General features: G+C 42.1%; 1 protein-coding gene across 1 annotated transcript in view; it reads right to left on the bottom strand.

The window, feature by feature from the left end:
* Positions 1–14,307, bottom strand: part of DRAM1 (DNA-damage regulated autophagy modulator 1) — a 57,271-nt gene that overhangs the window by 13,010 nt on the left and 29,954 nt on the right. Inside the window, exons 2-4 of the mRNA XM_011973201.1 lie at positions 13,233–13,300; positions 9,726–9,868; positions 777–954 (exon numbers count right to left, since the gene is read on the bottom strand). Coding sequence (XP_011828591.1) covers positions 777–954; positions 9,726–9,868; positions 13,233–13,300 — 389 coding nt within the window. The remainder of the gene's footprint in view (positions 1–776; positions 955–9,725; positions 9,869–13,232; positions 13,301–14,307) is intronic.

Below are 14,307 nucleotides of genomic sequence, written 5' to 3'. Positions count from 1 at the left end.
GATTACAGGCATGCACCACCATACCTGGCTAATTTTGTATTTTTAGTAGAAACATGGTTTCTCCATGTTGGTCAGGCTGGTCTTGAACTCTCAACCTCAGGTGATCCACCCACCTCAGCCTCCCAAAGTGCTGAGATTACAGGCGTGAGCCACCGCACCCAGCTTGATCTATACTTTTATCCCAATTGTTTTTCTGAAAAATGTGGAAACTTGGTTGTTGTCCTTTGCTTTTTTTTTTTCTTTTTTTTTGGTTGTGGGGAAAGGAAGTGTCAAACTTTGCTAAGAAACTGTGACAAAGATCCTTTGCTTTGCCGAACTTTAGTCAAGCTCCTGAAACTTCTCCTAGGTCCATCTGTGCACTTCCTTGTAAGATCCAGTTTCAGCAAAGAACCCCTGGCTAAGTCAGTTTAGCAAGGAACCCCCACCCTGATATCTGATCACACTCAATATCTGATTGGGTTCCTCCTCCACCACCCTTCTCAGGTGATGTCTGATCACATGGCCAGTACTCAACAAGAATCCTATTAGGTTGGTTTAGCCAGAATCCCCCTCATCCTGGAGGTTTCCTTTTAGTACTTTTCCATCCACTGACCTCATCCTACTCCTTGGCTATAAATTCGCACTTGCCAAGGATGTATTCAGAGTCAAGCCCCATCTCTTTACCCCGCTGTCAGACCCCATTGCAGTGGTCCCTACAAAGTCTTCATTACCCTTCTTTAACAAGTGTCATTGAATGTTTTATTCCTCTAACAAGGCACAAATGTGAAAAAGGATACTGGGGACGACAGCTGCGCAAGAAACGGCAGAGATGGCCATCCGTATGTGGCATGTCGAGAGACTGTTCCACTGGGGACACGATTTGTAAGAGATGATGGACTGTAGGAGCGTGTACACGACACCACAGACAAAGGCCAAAAGGGCGCCCCCGTCATGAACCACTGGCACAGCTAACTCCTGGAGAAAAAGTCACAAATGTGCGTTACTCTGGGTGGGTTTGTCAACATTGAGCCGCGAGCACTCTCACTCTGGGCTGCTTTGAGCCGTTGGTCATCACAGATGCACCACTCCTTGGAAAATGTGGCTGTCTGACTACCAAAAGAAAAGCCTTCCAGGTCCTGAAATTAATACCAAAAAGTTGGTTGTTCCACAGCGAACCTGGGCTCATGGGACAAGGAAAGGTCTGCCTTAGAGGTGGGAGGGTTGAATATGGTGGGCTTCGGAGTCTGGTACAACTGCATTAAAAGTCCTGACTCCACCATGAGGCTCTGTGACGTTACTGCAAAGCCTTGATTTCCGTATCTAAAAATGGGCATAATCATCTCCGTCTTGCGTGTTTGCAGTGAAGATTATAGGATACACATCAGATAACAATTTTCTTTGGTTGTTGTTGTTTTTTGTTTTGTTTTATTTTGTTTTTGAGACAGAGTTTCACTCTAGATGCCCAGGCTGGAGTGCAGTGACACAAACTCGGCTCACTGCAACCTCTGCCGCCCAGGTTCAAGCGATTCTCCCGCCTCAGCCTCCCAAGTAGCTGGGATTACAGGCACATGCCACCACGCCCAGCTAATTTTTGTATTTTTAGTAGAGATGGGGTTTTGCCACATTGGCCAGGCTGGTCTCAAACTCCCGACCTCATGATCCGCCCACCTCGGCCTCCCAAAGTGCTGGGATTACAGGCGTGAGCCACCGCACTCAGCTCTGCCTTTTTCGTTACAGAGATTTTTGTTTGATATAATCAGTAAACTTTGGTATGATATGATTGAAAAAATGAAAAATACATGACTCGTTCCATGACGGTGCCAAGGGTGGTTTGGGGTTTTTAGGCTCCCTGCTCCCTGATAATCTCTACTCATCCCTCCCAAGGCACCTCAAATGAACACACCATCTAAGTAAAACCACTGCTTTTGTTACGCAGAGGCAGCTTCTTTTTCTTCTTCTTTTTTTTCTTTTTCTGTTGAGACAGGGTCTCACTCTGTTGCCTAGGCGGGAGTGCAGTGGCCTGATCATAGCTCACTGCATCCGTGAATTCCTGAGCTGAAGGGATACTCCCACCTCAGCCTCCCAAGTAGCTGGGACTACAGGCACATGCCACCACGCCCAGTTCCAGCTAATTATTTTTTCAAAGGCAGCTTCTAAACAAGTTTCGTGTCCCCACCATCCTGTAACCAGCCATTTCAACCAGAAGGCAGTCCCTATGCCAGTCTAGGCAGAAAGTCGGTGCAGACCCTGTACACACTCAGAATGCGCCTCACCTTCAGCTCCTTTCTCTTTTTTTTTTTTTTTTTTTTTTTGAGACAGAGTCTTTCTCTGTCACCCAGGCTAGAGTGCAGTGGCAAGATCTCAGCTCATTGCAGCCTCCACCTCCCGGGTTCAAGCGATTCTCGTGCCCCAGCCTCCCAAGTAGTTGGGATTACAGGCGTGCACTACCACGCTGAGCTAATTGTTCTGTTTTCGGTAGAGACGGGGTTTCTCCATGTTGGCCAGGCTGGTCTCAAACTTCTGACCTCAGGTGATCCACCCACCTCAGCCTTCCAAAGTGCTGGGATTGTAGGCATGAGCCACCACATCCGGCCTTGGCTCCTTTCAAATGTGCACTGGGCACCAACCTTCCAGGCGAGGAACATTTAGAGGGAACCACCGGGTCTCAGCTTAAACTTGAAAAGGCAAGCTTTGCAAAGGGCAACTTAAAGTGTTGTCCAGGAGAGCCTGATTTTGGCCACAAGCCACCCCTTGGCCTCAGGTCACAGTGAACATACTCTTCCCCCAGCTTCCCTCTGACCTAGGCCACCTGGGCTTCCCCAGCACCACAATGTTTGCCATCCAGACAGTTCAACCTCAAGCTGGAGCACAAATGAACTGATATTAAATTTGCATTCTCCACATAAGAAAGGGAGGTGCAGGAAAAAAAACAGACATTTTAACTTATTTCTAAGGAAATATATTTCCTAGTATCAAACCTAGAAATAAGGGGAGAAATTCATTACGTGATTTGTGTTATATTCAAATATGACTGCACTGACTCTTCTACACATCATATAGTTTCTGTATACCTAAGATACCTTGCGTGGGCCAGGTACTATGGCTCACGCCTATAATCCCAACACTTTGGGAAGCCAAGGAAGGAGGATTGCTTGAGCTCAGGAGTGTGAGACCAGCCTGGGCAACATAGCAAGTATTCATCTCCATTAAAATAAAAAAATCATGGCTAGGCATGATGGCTCACACCTGTAATCCCAGCACTTTGGGAGGCTGAGGCAGGTGGATTACAAGTTCAGGACTTTGAGACCAGCCTGGTCAACATGGTGAAACTCTGTCTCTACTAAAAATACAAAAATTAGCCAGGCGTGCTGGCGCATGCCTATAATCCCAGCTACCAGGGAGACTGAGGCAGGAGAATTACTGGACCACAGGAGATGGAGACTGCAGCGAGCCAAGATTGCATCACTGAAGTCCAGTCTGGGTGACAGTGTGAGACTCCGTCTCTAAATAAATAAATAAATAAAATCAGACGGGCATGATGGTGCGTGCCTGTAGTCCCAGCTACTTGGAAGGCTGAGGTGGGAGAATCACTTGAGCTTGGGAGACCAAGGGTGAAATGGGCTATGATAGCATCACTGCACTCTAGCCTGGGCAACAAAGTGAGACCTTGTCTCAAAAAATAATATAGAAATAAATAAAAGACTGGGCACAGTGACTTATGTCTGTAATCTCATCACTTCGGGAGGCCAAGGCAGGTGTATCACTGAGCTCAGGAGTTCAAGATCAACCTGGGCAATGTGGTGAAACACAAGAAAAAAAGTGGAAAAAAAAGAAAAAAAGAGGCAGTCACAATCTACAAAAGCTATGAAAATTAGCTGGGCGTGATGGCATGAACCTGTAGTTTTAGCTACTCAGAAGGCTGAGGTGGGAGGATTGCTTGAGCTCACAAGGTGGAGATTGCAGAGAGCCGTGATCACACCACTGCACTCCAGCCTGAGCAACAGATCAAGACCCTGTCTAAAAAAATAAATATAAAAATACAAATACAAATAAATAAGATTCCTAGCATGGGCATATAGATTCAGGGAAGTTATATATGAAAAATAAAATACAACAGAGTAAGGTGGCTTGTGCTTGTAATCCCAACACTTTGGGAGGCAGAGATGGGAAGATCACATGAGGCCAGGAGTTTAAGAACAGCCTCAGAAACATAGCAAGACCCCATCTCTACCAAAGTAAAAATAAAAATTAGCTGGGCATGGTGACGCACCCGTAGTCTCAGTTACTCAAGAGACCGAGACAGGAGGAGTTCAAGGTTTATTCTAAGCGTTCAAGGTTATGATTGTGCTGTTGCACTCCAGCTTAGGTGACAGAGCAAGACCCTTTCTCAATCAATCAATCAATCAATCAAAAAATCAGAGAAATGATTTTTAGATCAGACATGAATTTTCCATAAAGTTAAAACCCGGCACTCTTTTTGGATTGCTTTTCAGAAACTCTCTTGGTAATTTAAAAGATAATAACAAAAAAAAAAAAGAATATGTGAATACTGACAGGGTTAAACCTTGGAAAGTTTCTTTTCTAAAAAGGAAACTTTAAAAATTTTTATTTTTAATTGACAAATAATAATTGTTTATAGGCCGGGCGCAATGGCTCACACCTCTCAGCACTTTGGGAGGCCGAGGTGGGCGGATCACCTGAGGTCAGGAGCTCAAGACATGCCCAGCCAACATGGCGAAACACCATCTCTACTAAAAAATACAAAAATTAGCTGAGTGTGGTGCCAGGTGCCTGTAATACCAGCTACTTGGGAGGCTGAAGCAGGGATATTTGCTTGAACTTGGGAGGCGGAGGCTGCAGTGAGCCAAGATCGTGCCGCTGCACTCCAGCCTGGGCGACAGAGCGAGACTCCATCTCAAAAAATAATAATTGTTCATATTTATGAGGCTTGTAGGGGGGTGTGTGTGTGTGATTCCAGAGGCATGGTATCCCTTTGTTGCCCTATGTTGCCCAGACTAGTCTCAAACTCCTGGGCTAAAGCAATCCTCCTGCCTCGGCTTCCCTAAGTGCTGGGATTACAGGCATGAGCCACCACAACTGGCTGTAGATGTTTTGATGTATGCTTACACTGTGGAATGATTAAATCAAGGTAATTAATATATCAATCACCTCACATACTTATTCTTTTTTGTGTGATGAGAACATTTAAAAATCTACTGTTTTAGCAATTTTGAAATATACATTATTATTAACTATAGTCACCATGCTGTGCAGTAATAGATCTCCAGAATTATTAATTCAGTCTAACTGAAACTTGGTACCCTTTGACCAATACCTCCCCACTCCTCGTCTTCCTCTTCACTCCTGTAACACCATTCTACTCTTTCCTTCTGTAAGTCTGATTTTCTTAGATTCCACATATAAGTGACAGCATTCGGTATTTGTCCCTCTGTGACTGGCTTATTTCACTTAGCATAAGGTTCTCCAGGTTCATCCACGTTGCCACAAATGACAGAATTTCAAAAAGAAAACTTTCTGAGGGAAAATAAAGTATTGACAGAAGTTAGTGAGGACACACCAAAAAGTAGCCATCTCACCCACCCATTTGGGAAAAAGATTATCTGTGAAATTCTCAAAAATGTGATTTACTGCAACTCAAGAAAAATCATCATGGCTGGGTGCGGTGGCTCACACCTGTAACCCCAACACTTTGGGAGGCCAAGGCAGGTGTATCACTGAGCTCAGGAGTTCAAGATCAACCTGGGCAATGTGGTGAAACACAAGAAAAAAAGTGGAAAAAAAAGAAAAAAAGAGGCAGTCACAATCTACAAAAGCTATGAAAATTAGCTGGGCGTGATGGCATGAACCTGTAGTTTTAGCTACTCAGAAGGCTGAGGTGGGAGGATTGCTTGAGCTCACAAGGTGGAGATTGCAGAGAGCCGTGATCACACCACTGCACTCCAGCCTGAGCAACAGATCAAGACCCTGTCTAAAAAAATAAATATAAAAATACAAATACAAATAAATAAGATTCCTAGCATGGGCATATAGATTCAGGGAAGTTATATATGAAAAATAAAATACAACAGAGTAAGGTGGCTTGTGCTTGTAATCCCAACACTTTGGGAGGCAGAGATGGGAAGATCACATGAGGCCAGGAGTTTAAGAACAGCCTCAGAAACATAGCAAGACCCCATCTCTACCAAAGTAAAAATAAAAATTAGCTGGGCATGGTGACGCACCCGTAGTCTCAGTTACTCAAGAGACCGAGACAGGAGGAGTTCAAGGTTTATTCTAAGCGTTCAAGGTTATGATTGTGCTGTTGCACTCCAGCTTAGGTGACAGAGCAAGACCCTTTCTCAATCAATCAATCAATCAATCAAAAAATCAGAGAAATGATTTTTAGATCAGACATGAATTTTCCATAAAGTTAAAACCCGGCACTCTTTTTGGATTGCTTTTCAGAAACTCTCTTGGTAATTTAAAAGATAATAACAAAAAAAAAAAAGAATATGTGAATACTGACAGGGTTAAACCTTGGAAAGTTTCTTTTCTAAAAAGGAAACTTTAAAAATTTTTATTTTTAATTGACAAATAATAATTGTTTATAGGCCGGGCGCAATGGCTCACACCTCTCAGCACTTTGGGAGGCCGAGGTGGGCGGATCACCTGAGGTCAGGAGCTCAAGACATGCCCAGCCAACATGGCGAAACACCATCTCTACTAAAAAATACAAAAATTAGCTGAGTGTGGTGCCAGGTGCCTGTAATACCAGCTACTTGGGAGGCTGAAGCAGGGATATTTGCTTGAACTTGGGAGGCGGAGGCTGCAGTGAGCCAAGATCGTGCCGCTGCACTCCAGCCTGGGCGACAGAGCGAGACTCCATCTCAAAAAATAATAATTGTTCATATTTATGAGGCTTGTAGGGGGGTGTGTGTGTGTGATTCCAGAGGCATGGTATCCCTTTGTTGCCCTATGTTGCCCAGACTAGTCTCAAACTCCTGGGCTAAAGCAATCCTCCTGCCTCGGCTTCCCTAAGTGCTGGGATTACAGGCATGAGCCACCACAACTGGCTGTAGATGTTTTGATGTATGCTTACACTGTGGAATGATTAAATCAAGGTAATTAATATATCAATCACCTCACATACTTATTCTTTTTTGTGTGATGAGAACATTTAAAAATCTACTGTTTTAGCAATTTTGAAATATACATTATTATTAACTATAGTCACCATGCTGTGCAGTAATAGATCTCCAGAATTATTAATTCAGTCTAACTGAAACTTGGTACCCTTTGACCAATACCTCCCCACTCCTCGTCTTCCTCTTCACTCCTGTAACACCATTCTACTCTCTCCTTCTGTAAGTCTGATTTTCTTAGATTCCACATATAAGTGACAGCATTCGGTATTTGTCCCTCTGTGACTGGCTTATTTCACTTAGCATAAGGTTCTCCAGGTTCATCCACGTTGCCACAAATGACAGAATTTCAAAAAGAAAACTTTCTGAGGGAAAATAAAGTATTGACAGAAGTTAGTGAGGACACACCAAAAAGTAGCCATCTCACCCACCCATTTGGGAAAAAGATTATCTGTGAAATTCTCAAAAATGTGATTTACTGCAACTCAAGAAAAATCATCATGGCTGGGTGCGGTGGCTCACACCTGTAACCCCAACACTTTGGGAGGCCAAGGCAGGCAGATCACTTGAGGCCAGGAGTTCAAGACCAGCCTGGCCAACATGGTGAAACCCCATCTCTACTAAAAATACAAAAATTAGCTGGACATGGTGGTGGGTGCCTGTAATCCCAGCTACTCAGTAGGCTGAGGCATGAGAATCACTTGAACCCAGGGCGGACGTTGCAATGGACCAAGATCGCACCACTACACTCTAGCCTGGGCAACAGAGCGAGACTCTGTCTCTACCAAAAAAAAAAAAAAAAAAGTCACACTCTCTCTTGCCCTCACATCTCAAAATCTTCCTGAGCTGGCTCAAGTTGGTTTGCTCCTGGCATGACGAAAATGAATTACGGGATACCAAACAAGGAAGTTGTAAAGATACAGTTATCAGAACAATGACAAGTCAAACACTTCGCTCCTTGAGAAGTTAAGATTCTATTTCTGGTTTTTGTGAAGATTTAATCACATCATTGAAGACTTAAGGAGAACCAAAAGTTGAAATTATTTAACCACTTAAGTTTTCTTCTTAAAGTCAGCCCTTACACGGTTTAAAAACTGACATCTGTATCTCTTATGATGTGGTTACTCAGAGGATAAAGTGATAAATCTATACTAGCCCCCATTAAACCATAACCACACTGTACTAGACAAATGATAAATGCTAGGTCTTCCTTTTTATAGTTTGTGTGTGTGTGTGCTTCCTGATGGTAGAACTATGTATCGTGTACTTGCTTTTTTTTGTCACAGGTATTTCTTCATGTTGGCATTAAGGACAGCTCTCACGGGCTCTAAGAAGGTGACTTCAATTCAAAGCCCACCTCTGCCACGCATTATTCATCTAATCTTGGGAAAATATTAACCTCTCTAGGCCTCCATTTTACCATTGATAAATGGGGAAAATAATAGTGCCTATCTTACAAGGCTTTTATTATAATTGTCTGAGTTAAAATATGGAATATTTTCATAAACATGTGTCACAGGAAAATTTCAATAAATGTTTGTTGTTATGAAAAACAAAATGCATACTGTCATAAAAATATAAGGAAATGGGCCGGGCGCAGTGGCTCAAGCCTGTAATCCCAGCACTTTGGGAGGCCGAGACGGGCGGATCACGAGGTCAGGAGATCGAGACCATCCTGGCTAACACGGTGAAACCCCGTCTCTAATAAAAAAATACAAAAAACTAGCCGGGCGAGGTGGCGGGCGCCTGTAGTCCCAGCTACTCGGGAGGCTGAGGCAGGAGAATGGCGTAAACCCGGGAGGCGGAGCTTGCAGTGAGCCGAGACCCAGCCACTGCACTCCAGCCTCGGGGACAGAGCGAGACTCTGTCTCAAAAAAAAAAAAAACATATATAAGGAAATGTCACCGAGAGCCTCCTCTTTGAATACCAGAGGTTTAAATGGTAGAATTGGTAAACACATACAAATATTTTCACACTGTTAATAAAATCATCACAGTAGCTGAAGTAGCTCTCCCAACACATCAAACCACATCAATGAGAACATGGAGCAATGCAAAGCCCAAGGCCTCCTCTGAATCACGCATTCTCTCATAAATATGCAAATGTGCACCCCATTTCTCCCAAGTACCAGAACTCACTTTCAAATGCTTTTTTTTTTTTTTTTTGATATGGAGTCTTGCTCTGTAGAGTGCAGTGGCACGATCTCGGCTCACTGCAACCTCCACCTCCCAGGTTCAAATGATTCTCCTGTCTCAGCCACCTGAGTAGCTGGGATTACAGGCATGCATCACCACACCTGGCTAATTTTGTATTTTTAGTAGAAATGGGGTTTCACCATGTTGGTCAGGCTTGTCTTGAATCCCTGACCTCATTATCAAACTCGGCTTCCCAAAGTGCTGGGATTACAGGTGTGAGTCACCACGCTTGGCCCTGACTTCCAAATGTTAAAGGTTTGTTTTTAAAAAGCAAACTAACCCACTTATTGTAAACTCATCAAGCATTTAATAGCTATAATGGCATAAGTGTGCCTCTTGCATTTCCGCTACTCTCCTCAGACACATGCGCTCCACCACTCCTCCTAACTGAAAAAGCTCCAGGTTATACCTGAAAATTGGCGACAATGCCCATTCCAAAACATCCCACCAATCCAAGGACTAAAGACACCAAGTTAAAAACAGGAGTGCTGAAATAGCAGGTTTGATTTTGCTTCTCTACTATTTTATATCTTGTATACATCGTGGCTGCACCTGAAAAAGAAGAGAACTTTGATGAATGTTCATAATTTGATTTCTTTAGGATGAAAAACAAAAGAGGCTTTGTTTCACTTTTTAAAAATGTACCGATTGCAAGTCTCCCCACTTTCCCACCCCTGTCCCTCCTGACTCCATCTTACTCTCTCCGCATCATGAACAGACACACACACACACACACACACACACACACACATATCTTGGCTGTTGTCCTTTTCATGTAAATGCTATTATAGTACATGTGTTACTCTGTGACTTGCTTTTTCCACTTAACAATGTACCGTGGAGATCTTTTTATGCAAGTACAAACAGATCTACTTCATTGTTTTCAGGGGTCTCATCATGGTCTATGGTATGAGATACTATATTTATTCCTCATTCTCCTACGAATGAATTTTTACATTGTTTCCATGTTTTTCCTGCTACAAACAACACGCAATGACTATTCTTGTATATAAATCTTTGGACACACTTTCAGGTGTTTCTGAAAGACCGGTTCCTAGAAGTAATATTACTGGGTTAAAAAACTACACACAATAGAAACACCGCCAAATTGCTCCAGCCCGTTAACGATTCAGACTCCCACCAGCAGAATTTGCGAGCAAATTTTTACGCCTTTGCCTTTTTAATTACTATCAATTTAATAAATGAAAATGCAACTTAATTGGGTTAGTTTGCATTTCTCTGATCATTAGTGAGATTTAGCAACTTTCAGTATATCTACTGGTCATTTGCATTTCTTCTTCTGAGAAATGCATGTTTACAATTTTCTTTTTATTCTTTTCTTGTGCTTGTCGATTTCTAATTTGTAGTTACTTTTTACACATTATGTCCATTAGTCTATTATCTGCTATAAATATTGCAATTTTTCTTCTGCTCTGCTATTTGTCTTTTAACATTGTTTCTTGTATCTTTCATCATTTAGAAGTTTTAATTTTTAATCTACTCCTATCTGTCAATTCTTCTAGGTTTTGTGTAAGTTTCTATTCCAAGGTTTAAAAAATATTCTCCTGTAATTTAATTATTGCATAGTTTTGCTTGTTTATTAAATTGCAATTGGTTTTTGTGTATGATGTGAGGAGGATGGTAAAGGTATGTTTTTCCAAATAGCTAGTAAATTAACCAAATACCATTTGTTGTAATTTGGCAATAAAATGTAGCCTCCATGAGAGCAGGGGCCTTGTCCATTTTGTTTGCTGTTGTAACCTCAACACTAAGCCATAAACAAGCACAAACCCTATCATATAGTATGTACTTAGTAAATGTTGAATAAGCTATCGTAATTTTAGATTTGTATTCCCTTTAACTCAGCAAATGTATCTTATAGAAAAATTCACACAAATATGCAAAGATACATTTAAAAGATGTTCACTTCAACATTAGAATTACAAAATACCAGAAATAGCCTAAATGTTGGACAATAGGGAACTGATTAAATAAATGATAATACATCCTTGCGAAGGATATCATGCATGTGTGGAAAGGATAAAGTAATTGTGTATATATTTACATAGTATGATGGCCATAATGTATCTACTCCTGAATTTTTAAAAAGCAGGCTAAAAACTAATAACTTGTTATAATTTTTTGTTTGTTTGTTTGGAGACAGGGACTTGCTCTGTTACCTGGGTGCTGGGTGGGAGTGCAGTGGCACAGTCATGGCTCACTGCAGCCTTGACCTCCCGGGCTCAGGCAATTCTCCCACTTTATCCTCCCAAGTAACTGGGACTACAGGCACACATCACCACACCCAGCTAATTTCTTTTTTCTTTCTTTCTTTCTTTCTTTTTTTTTTTTTTTTTCTGTTTTAACTTTTTGTAGAGACAAGATCTCACTACATTGCCCAGGCTGGTCTTGAACTATTGGGCTCAACAGATCGTCCTGCTTCAGCCTCCCAAAATGCTAAAATTACAGGCATGAGCTCACATAGACTATTTTAAATGAATATACTTATGTCAGCTTCTGCTTTATTCAGAAGCAAAAGCTGTATTTATCACTTGCTGTGATAAAATAATCTCTCTATTTTCCAAGTCTGGTTTCTTGGCAAGGATGGTGTAAGAGGGCACTGGGATTGATTGACTCCATATTGCTACTTCCCCTTGCTCACCTCCAAAACTTTAGGAGGACTACAAATGGTGATGTGGTGAAACTTTCCCGCTACCAAGTAGGATGAACAGATTCCAAAAATGCCAAGTCACTAAGTAGGGTCAGCATCACTGTCCCTTCCCACACTGTACCAGTAAAGAAGAACAGAAAGCACTGGTTAAAAGATAGGCCCTTGGCAAACACTTGATTTTTCCATGGGGGGAGATTATAGAAGGACTAAGAGAAAAAGCCCCACATCTAATATCTGTACACTTGGATCACCTTATAGAAGACTGAGCTTTATTGTACAATAGTTGTAATTAATGTGCATTACATTAATTGGTTCATGACAAGGTTGTACCCTATCAACTGCATCTCAGGTACATCTGAGGAATTGAAAAGAAAAATCATACTAATTCTTACTCCACCTGTTCCCTTTCTCTAACAGGTAAGATAATGCCTTTGTCAATGGTCCACAAACTTTAGTGAGAATCCAAGTCCCCTAGAGTGCTTGTTTACAACACATCTTCAGGAACCCACACTCCCAAAGGTTCTGGTTGAGTAGCGTGGCCCAGGAACCTGCACTTTACCAGAGCTCCAGGTGATTTTTCATCAGCTTGCCTTCAGAATACACTTTGGGAAACTTAGCTTACACATTGGGTGTCTTTGGCTTACATAAATGTCTTGACTATAAATCGACACTTTTAAAAACCAAATTGCACTTAAAATCCATTCCAGAAGTTTGGTATTTAAAACCACCTACAGCAAATCTTGTTACAAATTACTTATTAAAGTATCGTTCTCTAATAAAGCCATAATTTTTTATATCTTTTCACTTCAGTTTCTCAACGTAGGACAAAAATCTAGCTGCAAAGTTTGTGCTTTTAAAAAAATTATACACAAGGCCGTGTGCAGTGGCTCACACCTGTAAGTTCAGCACTTTGAGAGGCCAAGGCAGGTGGATCACTGAAGCCCAGGAGTTTGAGGCCAGCCTGGCAACATGGTGAAACCCCATCTCTACAAAAAAAATACAAAAAATTAGCTGGGCGTGGTAGTGTGTGCCTGTCGTACCAGCTACTCCGGAGGCTGAGGTGGGAGGATTGCTTGAGCCTGGGAGGTTGAGGCTGCAGCCAGCCGTGATCGCGCCACTGCACTCCAGCCTTGTCTCAGAAAAACTAAAGAAAATAAAAATTATACACAAACTAAAAATGACACATCTGACTTCACTTGGAATTGTGCGTTTTTCAATTATTTGTACTAATTATTGTGTACTTACCAAGAAATGCAGAGAAGTTTATCATAAATCCAAAGATACCACTCTCTGGAGGTGTTGTTCCTGTGTCACTGGCAAAGGGAAGAAATGTCCAAATTATTCGAAAGAAATTCAGTCCAGACCTCTGGGAAGACATGTAATTGGCAAGTTTTATATTGTGTTTCTTTTAGGTGTTCAGTCACTTTGAATTCCAAAGATTTGGCCTGATTTTTTTCTAAGGTATTTTAATTTTGGCTCTGAAAAATCTAAAAGGCATTTTTATACCATGAGAGGTTCCATAGTAAAAAGTCAGGAAATGTTTAAGATGAATGGTGTTGCCATTTTTCAAACGATCAAACCCACTAACCTTGGCATGTGTTCATTCTCAGTGAAGAATTGTGACTACTTTGAAAAAAAAAAAAATGATCTAAAATAATGTTTGAGGCCAGGCGCAGTGGCTCACACCTGTAATCCCAGCACTTTGGGAGGTGGAGGTGGGAGGATCACCTGAGGTCAGGAGTTCAAGACCAGCCTGGCCAACATGGTAAAACCCCCGTCTCTGCTAAAAGTACAAAACTTAGCCCAGTGTGGTGGCAGGTGCCTGTTGTCCCAACTACTCGGGAGGCTGAGGAAGGAAAATCTCTTGAACCAGGGAGGCAGAGGTTACAGCGAGCCGAGATCGCGCCACTGCATTCCAGCCTGGGCAACAAAGCGAGACTTGGTCTCAAAAAAATAAAATAAAAATAAAATCATGTTTGAAAATTCTAATATTGGCATGTTAAATACACTTAAACACATCACTTTATTTTCTAATAACTGAGATTTTGTTATCTGCTGAAAATATTATGATAAAAAGCTGAGGCCGGGCACAGTGGCTCATGCCTGTAATCCCAGGACTTTGGGAGTCCAGGGCGGGCAGATCACCTGAGGTCAGAAGTTTGAGACCAGCCTGACCAACATGGAGAAGCCAGTCTCTACTAAAAATACAAAATTAGCCGGCCATGCTGGCACATGCCTGTAATCCCAGCTACTCAGGAGGCTGAGGCAGGAGAATCACTTGAACCCAGGAGGCAGAGGTTGCAGTGAGCCGAGATCATAC

The sequence above is a fragment of the Mandrillus leucophaeus genome, unplaced genomic scaffold (assembly GCF_000951045.1).
Source record: "Mandrillus leucophaeus isolate KB7577 unplaced genomic scaffold, Mleu.le_1.0 Scaffold1353, whole genome shotgun sequence".
In the NCBI taxonomy this organism is placed as follows: Eukaryota; Metazoa; Chordata; class Mammalia; order Primates; family Cercopithecidae; genus Mandrillus; species Mandrillus leucophaeus.
The sequence above is the reverse complement of the archived record's forward strand: the minus strand, read 5'-3'. Positions and strand labels throughout refer to the sequence as shown.